Source organism: Eutrigla gurnardus, assembly GCF_963514095.1.
Source record: "Eutrigla gurnardus genome assembly, chromosome: 18".
NCBI classification, from domain to species: domain Eukaryota; kingdom Metazoa; phylum Chordata; class Actinopteri; order Perciformes; family Triglidae; genus Eutrigla; species Eutrigla gurnardus.
The window spans coordinates 10,839,372-10,851,472 of record NC_139929.1 but is presented as its reverse complement, the minus strand read 5'-3'; the positions used below and the strand labels follow the sequence as shown (position 1 = coordinate 10,851,472).

The window sequence follows — 12,101 nt, the reverse complement described above, 5'->3', positions numbered from 1 at the left end:
AAGACTCATCTAAAACCATTTCAAATAGCATCCTGACAAGCATCCCCAATAAAAAGAAAGAACAAAAAAAAAGCATACCACTATTAGGTTGCCAGTACAATGATAATGGAAGAACAGCATTGCAGCAGACATCCGGCCTGTTTGTGTTAATGGGGAATTTATCTGCATGGTTGGATTGGATCAGGCTTAAAATAACAGTCTTACTGCATATTCATTAGTCCATCATTACGCAGGTATGTAGAATAGTACCAACATGAACACAGTGAATGTCAAAAGGTCATGTGATGCCTACTACTGTTAATTGGTCATTTGGCTTGGTTTGCATGTATATGTGGATGCATGTGTGTGTGTGTGTGTGTGTGTGTGTACAGTGTATAGATTAATGATGTTAAAATGCTTCCTCATTAGCACATCATTCCAGGGGAACATAATCTTGAGCCACACATTTCCCACCCATAAATAAATGAGTGCAAATAAATGCCTGGTTTGTTACTTCGGTTACAGTTTGCGTCTGAATTTCTGTATCCGGGTCAGTATTTCTGTGTTGACCTTGCACTGTGACCTTTATATTGTTATTGATATGTAAGAAAAATGTGAAATCTGTGAAGTAACAGTAGAAGAACAGTCACAAACACATACCTATAGTATAAAATATATAAAATATTGCTGCAATTTACACAGCAGTACATTGTTGCACATTTTCCACCATATTTACCAAAAAAACATGAATAGCAGTGATCAAGTCAACGTTGCCTTCAGTTAGTATCAGTCAGGCTCTATTACCTGCCATTTGTGCGTTGTAGAGAAGCTGTAAGCACCTGTGTGTGTGAGTGCTGTATGAAGTGTGTACGTGTCCGCCCTGGTCTCCGCAGGCCTCGGAGCCTGCTGTCCGTTTAATCAGAGGCTGATTTAGACCTGGGTAAACAGGTGGCAGAAACCTCCAGCCAATCAGTGCTACAAAATGGATTAATTAACAGGTCTACTAAAAGTCAAACCCTTTGTGGGGGAGTGGAAAGTATGTGAAAGCCCAGCTGCATCCTGATATGTGAATAATGTAATTGGCTGGAGAACATGCATTAGTAATCGTATTAGATCTGTGTGGTACCTGTGTGGCTCAGCCAGCAGAGGCGCCCCCCAGCTCTTGTTAATGATAGTGTGCATGTGTGTGTGTGTCGGTACACGCGTGTGTTTATCCGTACAGTGTAACCATCCTCAGCGGGTGCGCTTTTTTTTTTTTTGTACGTCTGAATCCATACCTGTGGGTGCATGTTTATGAGTGTGTTTATTGCTATAGTCATTTAGGTGCGCATTAATCTATTTAACGCCCCTGCTCTGTTCAAGTTAATGGGTAGTTAGACTGTAATGGTGCAGGGCCGGAATGACGATGGAGGCACTTTAGAGGAACGGCTATCGACACCCCAAGGCTAAGCATTAATGCTTGTATTGACTGGTTGGAATCAGGTGTGCTTGTGTGTTTGGAAATGTGTGTTTGTCTGTAGCGTGCCGTTTGTGCGCATTCATGCATCCGTTTGCGCGTGTAAGCTTGTGAGATGTTCATTAAGACACGCCGTTCATTAGGGCTGCTTCCATTAGACGAGGAAAATCAAACAAGTTGAAGGTTGTTTCAAGAGCAGCGTCGCAGTCGGAGCGATTAACGCGACATCAGTGGCTTCCTCCGGGGCGTTGGGATATTAACGTTTTCTAAAAGAGATTAAAACAGCCTCTTACGTTCAGAATGACTTCTGTGACCCTGACTTCCGTTCGTCCTTTCTTTTTTTTATTTGTTTTCTTGCCTATCTCCCAAAGCTACATATCTTTGAAACACTGATAGCGACACCCATTCCTCTCATCCTTCAGGTACTGCAGGGGGGCAGAGGGGCTTCCTGGGCTGCATCCGAGCCCTGCGCTTGAACGGCATCACCCTCGACCTGGAGGAGAGGGCCAAGGTCACGCCGGGGGTCAAGCCCGGTTGCCAGGGCCACTGCACCAGTTTTGGGATGTACTGCCGGAACGGGGGGAAGTGCGTGGAGAGGTACAACGGCTACTTGTGCGACTGCACCGCCACGGCCTATGACGGCCCGTTCTGCAGCAGAGGTGAGCGGCGTTTTTGGGAAAGACAATTTCAGTCTCCGATTGAAGGCAGCTCAAGGGACTATGAACGCCTCCAAGGCGTCACGCTGCTGTTCATCTTCACAATTTCCATTTCAAGTCAATCTCTCATTGTGTGCATTTCCAGGTATGATTTTATGCCCACACTGCAGGGTTTTTTGTAATTCCCTAGGATATCAAACAGTAGCAGATTATGTGTTTTTTTTATTTCCCTACTCAAACCGAACAAACTACCTTTCTGCTGAGAATTGTCTGAGTCATAATCTGTCAGCTGACAGAAAATGGGCATTTTTGTGAAGCCACGTTATCATTGGCATAGTTAGTTTTCCAAAAGCCAGAAGCAAATAATGTCATGATTGCTGCTAGAGAAGTCGTGTTTCAATGAGCTCCATTGCCTTCCAACCCACTGTGCTTTCTGCTGCGCTCTGTGATTGTCCTCACTTCCTATTCAGTTCGGAGCTGTCGGTGTTCAAAGTGTTTGGCCTTATGATAAAAGGCATCGATTGAGAGTGATATTGTGCTTACCCACCAATTCTCCCTGACTTTAGATTGCACTCACTTGAATGCTGAAACTGTGCAAATGCAGAGCCGGGAGATCAAACTTGCAGGGAGATAAAAAAAAAAAAAATGCAAGTCACTCGGCTAAGCGGTGGACGGCTATAGGTTTTTTGAAGTTCAGAGATGGGAAATGTCACGGCGTAACTCCGCTCTGTTGCATATTGCCACAACAACGTGTTTGTTTCCGAGGGATTCATTAGATACAGCATTAAAGTTCTACTTCCCAAAACGAGTTTTCATAGAACGCTCTGGGGAGAAGAGCAGCAGCGCTGTCAGAGGCTTTCTGCTCCCAGTCAGAGAGTTGATCCCCGACACGTGAATTAATTTGTTTCCTAAAGCCTAATAGTGTTTTTTCCCTGTGCTCTTGGCAGGGGGTGACACGATGACAGAAACGTGTGTGTGTGTGTGTGTGTGTGTGTAGGGAAGAGGGTGACAGCGTGAGCTACGCTAGTGTAAAACATGAGAAGACCTCCTCTGAATCCTGTCATAACCAATCAGGCATTTCAGGATTTGGAGAACAGAGATTACTGTCTGTGCGAGTGTGTGTGTTTGTGTTTAAGTATTTGTCTGTGCGTGTCAGGGGAGAGAGAGAGAAAGAAAGGGAGAGAGCACACCCTTCTGTCTGTTTGTTCCTGTGCATGACATGTGATTCCCCTCTTCCGGCTCCTGCTTTCTTCCTTCTCACTCATCTTCTGTTTTACTTTCTTCTCCCCCCTTCTCCTCCCCTTGCTCTTCACAAATGTGCTTTCTTTTTTCCTCTCTTCTATCTCCTGTTGCTTGTATCTACTCTTCTTGCTCTGCTTTGTGCTCCTGTCCTCCCTATCAAAAGTATTCCCTCCATTGTGCTCCATCTCTTAATCAGCCTTTCTCTATTTCCCAGTCTCTTTTTATTCTCTGTCCTCTTCGTATTCTCTACATTTGGTTTCCCCTTTCTCTTGTTCTCCCCCTACTCTCCCCCCTCTATTTTCCAATGTACACCCTTCTCCTCGTCTTCCTCTCCCTCCTCCTCTTTTACTCACTCCCCTAATCTTCATCACCTCTTCCCCCCCTTCTCCTTTTTTTTCCTTCTCTCCCAGTTGCTCCTTTCCTGTTTTCTCTTTCCCTTTCCCAAACTTCTCCCCCCTCTCTCCCCGTCCTCCCAGCGAGTGAAAAATGCATGAAGCCAGCCATAATTGCACAGTGCATTTCCATTGTATCCATATTTACACACTTCTCAGGGGACCCCCACCATATTATTATCATACACTCATTGCTTTTCTGCCCTTGCGGGTCACAAGGAGCCGGCGTGCACGTGTACGTACACACATAGACATGCACGCACACGTTGGTGTATACCTGTGGAGGTCTGCATGCTTCCACCTTTCAGAAACTTCTTCACGCGCTGACATAAAACACACAAGCACATAAAGAGCCCCTGCCCTGGAGCGGAGTTTTCTCATTTCCTCTTGTGCTTCCAGACAGTTGTGTGTGTTGCTGCTGAGGCTCTAGGCAGCAAGTCGTCCTTTTTTTTTTTCTCAGCAGGGCAGAGAAGGCTGAGACAGGCTTCACAAAGGCCCCACATAATCTACCGTTTGTATGAATAAAGATAAAAAATGTAAGAATAGCTTTTAAAGTTAAGAGGGGGGCACAAGCTCCCATAAAACTTGTAATATAGGCTACTACAAACTTTTTTTCTGTGAAGTCCTTTGTCTGTAGATATTGATGCTTGCTTTTCCATATGTTGTTTTTTGGTTTAAGGAATTCAATCAAGCGTGCTGCTGTGACAGAAACGCGTCGTCTGATTTGAGTTAATACTCAGCAGGAATCTTGGCAGAACAATGCAGCTGCGTCGGAAAACGCAGCGAGAAGCAGGCTATTTGGAAAAACTTCACAAGCTCTCCGCCTGGTTAACACAGAACAATTGGTAAAAAATGGGTCTCTCCAGACTTCCACAGCTTAAAACTATATCAGCACGCCGCAGAGTAGAGGATAAAATGGTGGTGTAGCTGAATTGAAGTGAGGGTTTTGCCCGTACGCCGATGCCAGTCGGAGAACTTTGCCCATTTTCTGGTAATAAGCCTTCTATTAAATTTAAGTAATGTAGCTTGAAGTATTTATTGTACTGCGTCCGGTGGGAGACGGCGGGTGAAGTGAAGCTTTAAAAATACGATGCAAAAATGTGTTCGCTTGGTATTCTTCACGTGTAAAGGGGGTGCAGTTCTGCATTCTCACTGCAGCCACGGAGGGAAACATGGCAGGAGACATTCCACGGCTTTTACACACACACAACCCGAGGCTCGCCGCTTTCTCGGGAACCATTCTCTACGATTTCACGCACGTTGTGGCTTTTTTTTTTTTCTCCATTTTGACGGACACGCAGACAGTGCATGTGCACACACACGTAGACACAAAGAATGAGTACAGAAAATAAGGTCCCTTCTTCTCAACACTTGATTGCATGAATCAATAAGCCTCCTGGAATGGCGGGAATATGCCGTTAGGTCTGTTAACGTACTGGCAAACAACGTGTTCTGTGGTTTCAGATGCGAGTGCACAGCAATTTAACGCCCACTTTTCTACACCTCCTGAACACCGCCATATTTTATGTGTGTGCTTATTTCTCTCTGGCCGTTTAATATGTCCGCTCTGTTGCGTGTGAGTCACATGTGTGAGTTTTTACGAGCGCTTCCCCGCGGCATCTTTTTGAAGGAAGGTGTTTTATGCGACAGCCGTAGCCCGAGGTCATGCTTTTTGAACTGTCCGTCCGTCCATCTTGTGGACGCCATATCTCAGGAATGCCTCGAGGGGATTTTTTTCAAGTTCACACAAACGTCCACTCGGACTCGCGGTTGAACCGGTTTGATTTTGGAGGTCAAAGGTCAGCGAGAGCTCACAAATTGATGATTACTGATGCATTTAAATAGGTATAAACAGAGGATTGTGTCAAATTATTATGAGCAACAGTGTATTTGCATGTGTTCACGTTCTTGCATTACATCAGTATTCATACATTTTTCCTCTTTCTTTTTGTCCCTGCCCAGATGTTGGGGGTTTCTTTGAGGCGGGAACACTGGTCAAGTACAACTTCCTGCCCGAAGCAGTCGCAGGAGCCAGTAGGGACGCCAAGATCCTGATGCACGAGCTGACGCCGCATGAAGTGAATCTAACAAAGGAGGACGTGGCCTTCAGTTTCAGCACCTCCAACGCTCCCGCTATTCTGATGTATGTCAGCTCCAAGACGCAGGATTATCTGGCTGTGGTCTTAAGGCAGAACGGTAAACTCACACACACACGCAATATATGTGCTCGCTCGCCGCTGAGAAGTCGGCTTGGAGTAATGCTTGTTAGTGCTGCAGAGTACATTTTAAAGGCTATCCTTGCAGCGCAGTTTAGGAAATTCTATAATCTCCAGAAATCCTCCCCAGTCAGCGGCCTCCCACTGAGCGCTGGCGTGCTTTGATAAAATAGAAGTCATAAAGATTTGACAGTGCCATCTAGCGTTTCAGCAATCAGTGTAATAAAACTGCGAAATACTCGTGCTGCATGGCGATGCAATTCTTGGGCCTCTTGCACACTGAGGGCCCTAAGACAGTAAGGATCTGTAATCCCAGTCACAGTCCAGCTTTGGGCCCTCTGAATCATTCAGGCTTTCACCCTCTATTCCTCAGCCCTGCTTGCCTCATCACTTCAAAAAAAAGAAAACCACAGTTTGGCCTCAAGTGCTCAGCTTAATCTGAATATTTCTAGTATTGTATGTAATGAACAAAATTTTAAAATGGAAAGCCTCAGGTATCATCAATACATTAACTACTTGTGGACTTATCAGCAAGTTCTTGCAGCCAGTTCTTTAGAAATATCTTGAAAATTCATTGAATTTCTTCAAAGCATCTCAGTTCGGACCAGCTGCCCGGACCGTTTTAACCCCCGGCTTGACTGCTTGACTTGAAAAAGTGATTTGTTTTATTTATTATTCCTTCATACTGTTGTTGTTGTGTTGTAGTTTTATTATATATAGTTTAATGTATGCAAGGGCCAGTATTGCATGTACAATTGTACTTTAATGGAAATGACAATAAATTAAAACTTGAACTTCGGGAGTTTTTTTGATGAAACCTTTTTAAAGAAGTTGGAAAACGGAGCTGTGAGGTTAAAAACAACCAGACCAGCTTTCAAACCGCCGGCCTGTATGTCTTTAGGTTCGCTGCAGGTCCGGTATAACCTGGGAGGTCTGAGGGAGCCGTTTTCTATAGACGTGGACCAGCGGAACCTGGCCAACGGACAGCCACATAGCATCAACATGTCCCGCGTCGACAGAAGCATCACAGTCCAGGTACAGACCACACACACACACGCGCACACACACACCATTCATTCTCAAACACATATTTTAGGCTTTTGATTGATGCTCACAATTCACTTTTCAATTCCAAGATTCTTCTTACAAGTAAAACCGAGGAGTGCCTTCCAGCACACACACCCAGCCGGCGTCGGGATTAAGTCAAAAGCGGTGTCCTGTTCGTTTTTCTGCTGTGATGAAAGTGCTTGTCCTCTGCCAATGTTAATCCACTTCCATTAGACAGCCTAAGTATAGCAACAGAGAGAGAGAGAGCATCGACCCGTGTATGCTTGTACGACTGTACGCTGCTGTGTTGTTGTTGTATCTTTGTGTGTTTGTTGTGTGTAGGAGACTCGTGCATTACAATGTGTTTGTGCACGTGTGTGTGTGTGTGTGTGTGTGTGTGTGTGTGTGCCCGTGTCTGTGTGCGTAGGTTTCTCTGTGTGCTCTTGAGTTTTGTGCAGCTAAACAGCTTAGTGCAGATCAATACGACCAAGCCTAGCTGTCAAGGATGGAGTGAGAATTCAGCTAAACTATAACAGACTTTGTTCTGGGCTAAAATGCTCCAATTTGGCTGCAGGCGGCAGTTTAAGGAGGACTCAGAGGATGGCAGCTGCCTGTAAAACATAGTTATTGGTGGCATCTACATGGAAATGTATTTGTAATTGTTCGCTAGAAAAGGGATTGTCAAATTATACATTTGTAAAAACTTGAATTCCTCATTTCCTCATTCCTGCCTCATGCAGAATGTGTACATAATGTTTTGCTACGGTGTCATGCATTTATAGGATTTAAAGTTTCTTGTTGTTGCTCATCCATTTCATATACGATGCATATTTTCATATTTCTTAGCTGCCTTCCAGAGTAACTCTCTCATATGTGGAGAGCCCACCTACCCCCTAGTGGCCAGAGGGAGGCATGCGTTTACCAGAGCCATTGACCTGCCTCCTCTCTGCAAAATTGCTGCAGCGTGTGGAGAGCATCATGTCAATAACTTTGCATTACCTTGCTCTTACTGATATTCCATCTATATGCTTACAATATTTACTGTTCATGCTCTATTTAACGATCATGCTGACAGAATCAGATTTCCCCTGCAAGCATCGATGAATCTGCTGTGTCATCTTATTCATGGTATCATGGATCACTTTTCAACCGTGACACACTTGTCCTCGGTCTGCATCACCTCTATTTTAAGAATGATTGTAGAGCACGGTATATTCACCGTGAAATGGTGATGACAAGGCCATATATGTAGTTTGATTTGATTTCATTTGGATAATTGAGAGGTTTAGCAGCACATAATTAGAAATAAAAACATATGTAAGTGCAACATATGCACATGGGGAGGTTTTGAATAGATGCAACCAACCACTGTGTTAACATATGAGAACAAATTAAGTATGAGTGGAAAGAATGACAATTATGTATATGAACATACATTTAGAACATATGGAATCAAAGGAAACTGATGATATACATGAGTTTGAATAGATCCGGTACAATAACGCTCTGTCTTTAAACCAAGGACATGTTCTTCACTTACATTTCAGGCATCGATACAATGCAGCAGACAATGAATGTATAATCACTTCTTTGTAAATCTGCCTACGCTGTCACGATGTCACCCTCTTTTGATCTATATGTCCAAATGAAGCCCCTTCTCTTTTGCTTCCATTAAGGTGAAAATACAGTGTTCCCAGCAATAATCATTACATCTCCTCCCTACATAAGTCTTTCAGCCCTTTCTGTCTCCCGTTGCATGTAGAGCAACGTGATCCCGTCCATACTGCAATCTCATCACCTGCATTCAACTCACTACGGTGAAAAATGGTGACAGTAAGAAAATTGAAAACTGAAACATCCAATGGAAATCCTCCGTTTCTGAGCAAATCCCAGCCTGCAGCTGCTGATCACCCCAGTGGGAGCACTTCAGTGTCCACACATCCCCTTTTTATAGGCATAGAGACTGATTGGAGCAACTGTGTGCTTATTTGCTCATCACAAACACACACATGTGCATGCACACACTGTGTCTTTCTGATCGCAGCCTAGTTGTGTCGAGATACTTATAAATATTAACTATCAATTGCATATCCCCGGTTTACCATTCCCCCTGTGTCCAGGCCGTAGGCTACTCTATATAACGATCCATCACATCTTTTTCTCCTTAAATGATATCGGATCACCACTTGAACAGTAAAGAATGATGAGAAATTTAAGAGCAACACTGGTGGGCATGATGTGGTAATTGGAGGAGGGTGGCGGCAGCAAGGGAACTGTGAGGGAGGGATGGAAATAGAAAATAGATTAGGTTTATAGATAGGGCCTGATAAGTAGAGCCAGAAGGTTTGCTAACGAAGATAACTTTTGATGGGTAAAACTTTTTCATGTCCGTGTTGCCTTACTGCCTCTGGGCTTCAAGGTACAAACATGCACCCTAATATCCACGGGTAAACAGGTGTGGACATGCATACCAACAGAGACGCATGCACAAGTGAGATGTTGTCAGGTCGACTCGCTACAAAGACTCGCTCTTCTATCTCGCCATTCCTTCCACCTCCTGCCTTCTCACATCCTCTTAGCCTGGAACCATGACGGACATATTCTGTTCAAAATGACAGCAACAAGAACACTGAACAACAAGGGGGAATAAGGTGCTAGTTGTCTTCTTACTTACGCTTTTTTGCAGTTGCCAAGACACAAAAATTGGCACAATTACCGCTGTCATCGTGACGTCACCCATTGGTTTGCGGTCTGCCAGTTTAAAGACGTGAGTTTGTCATTAAGGCCTTTGCCATCTTGGTTTTAAGCCATCTGCATCTTGTCTTCTTTGCAGCCAGAAGTGACACACGAGGGTGGGGTTAAGTACAGCCGACCGCTGAATGAGTAACGTTTTGGAGACCAAAATATTGCAATTAACTTCTAAAGTTCTAAACTTCTTAAATGTTTACTAAGGTAATAAATCAACTGAGAAGTAGCATCATCTTCTCACAGGCTTCTGTAAAACTGACTTATTTTTGCCCCCTGCTGACTATTAGAAGGACTGCAATTTTTCAGACCTTGTTTTAACTGAATATTCTCCAGTCCGTTGTTCACCTATCCTATAATGTAATCGTCAGATTGGATCTTCAGTCAATCAGCAAGTTCTCTGAAACGCCATCCATCCACAGCATTTACAGACTGTAAATTACAGTCTGACAAACGTGTCCTCCACTCTGAAATGTTACCTTGTTTTGAGTATTCCCACGGAATTATCACGGACTGAAAAGTACACTTGCTACTTACTAAGTTTACATCACAAATGATTGCATTCTGTATCAAAAGCTAAGGTGCCAATTTGGTTACAGCTTGTCACCAGCATCTGAAATGAAGTCAGCCCATTATTATTTTGGTTGCCTGCTCATCAGAGGCCTTGTTGCATCTGCTTTGATCTGATATATAGCAACATGAGTGAGGGGCAGAGATATGAGTCAGATGCAATAAAAGTAAATTATGCTGGTGGGCCCCGCCAGTGGATCAAATTCAATTTCCAGGCTAAAAGAGTGAGTGGAGAGTTTACCTGAGGCTGCGGAGATCTCGCTCCTCTGCTATCAGGGCTGTAAACTGTAAAGGCATTTAGACAAGTGACTGTTTAGTTTAAAGACACGGCAGAGAACAAGTGGTGGGACAAGTTGGAGTGTGGTAATTGGAATCTGAGGGGGGAGAAAACGGGAGCAGAAGAGAAATGGAGAGCAAACGGAGAAGAAGGAACAGAGTGTCGGCGAGGGAGGAGGGGGTGAGGAGACAGATCCAGTGTTCAGATGAAGAAAGTAGACCCGCAAATTGAACTGACAAAGATCACTTTGATGCATTTAGGTTATCTAACGCCATCACAGTCCTGAGGCTCATTCCGGAGCGTTGGATTTGCATTTGCACACAGATACCTGCTGAAAGGTACACACGGGCGTACGGCGCGCAGCGCAGGAAGCAAGTGTTTGGGTTTCTAAGCAGTTTGTGAGGTCTCGTCAGGTTAGCTCGCTATCAAAAGCATATCATTGCAAATCAAAATAAGTTCCCATCTCTGGCTTTCGTTTTCTCTCAGACTCTCACACGCTGTTAGAGCTTAGAGATGAAAGTGGGGAGTCCCTCCAGGCAACAGACTTCTCATCTCTGTTTCCTCCTCTCCTCCCCCCTCCACCCCTCTCCTCCCGTCTCCTCTCCTCCCCCCTCCTCCAGTCTCCTCTCTTCTCCTCCCCCCTCCACCCCTCTCCTCCCTTCTCCTCTCCTCCCCCCTCCTACAGTCTCCTCTCTTCTCCTCCTCCATCCTCCCCCCTCCACCCTTCTCCTCTCCTCCCCCCTCCACCCCTCTCCTCCCAACTCCTCTCCTCCCCCTCCTCCAGTCTCCTCTCTTCTCCTCCCCCCTCCACCCCTCTCCTCCCTTCTCCACTCCTCCCCTCTCCTCCAGTCTCCTCTCTTCTCCTCCCCCATCCTCTCCCCTCCACCCCTCTCCTCCCATCTCCTCTCCTCCCCCCTCCTACACTCTCCCCTTCTCTCCTCCCCCCTCCTCCAGTCTCCCCTCCCCTTCTCTCCTTCCCTCCCGCTCCTCTCCTCCCCTCCCCTCCCCTCTCCTCCCCTCCCTCCCCTCTCCTCCACTCCCTCCCCCTCCCCTCCCCTCCCATCTCCTCTCCTCCACTCCCTCCCCCTCCCTTCCCCTCCCTTCCCCTCTCCTCCTGTCTCCTCTCCTCCCCTCCCTCCCCTCTCCTCTCCTCCCCTCCCTCCCCTCCCTCCCCTGTCCTCTCCTCCCCCCTCCTCCAGTCTCCCCTCCCCTTCTCTCCTCTCACCCCTCTCCTCCCCTCCCCTCCCACCTCTCTCCCTTCCTTCATTCTCCTCCCCTCTCCTCCCCTCCCTCCCCTCCCCTCTCCTCTCCTCTGCTCCGATAGTAGTGGTTGGCCTTAGTGGTGTGAATGGCTGACTGTGAAGGGAAGAGACAATAGTTCAGCTGTTTACTCGATAATGAGGTCAAACTATTGGAGTTATTAAATAAATTGGCATTTATTTGATGGTAGTTTTTCTCTAATGTTTAAGCTGTGATCGGAGTCAGATAACAATAAGGAAACAGAGCTGTCAAAGTAAAAAG

The 12,101-nt window shown here is 45.5% G+C and overlaps 1 protein-coding gene across 1 annotated transcript in view; it reads left to right on the top strand.

Annotated features, from left to right (window-relative positions):
• cntnap2a (contactin associated protein 2a) overlaps positions 1–12,101 on the top strand; it is a 267,226-nt gene that overhangs the window by 241,424 nt on the left and 13,701 nt on the right. The window contains exons 21-23 of the mRNA XM_084033567.1: positions 1,858–2,094; positions 5,688–5,921; positions 6,843–6,976. Of these exons, the coding sequence (XP_083889693.1) occupies positions 1,858–2,094; positions 5,688–5,921; positions 6,843–6,976 (605 nt within the window). The remainder of the gene's footprint in view (positions 1–1,857; positions 2,095–5,687; positions 5,922–6,842; positions 6,977–12,101) is intronic.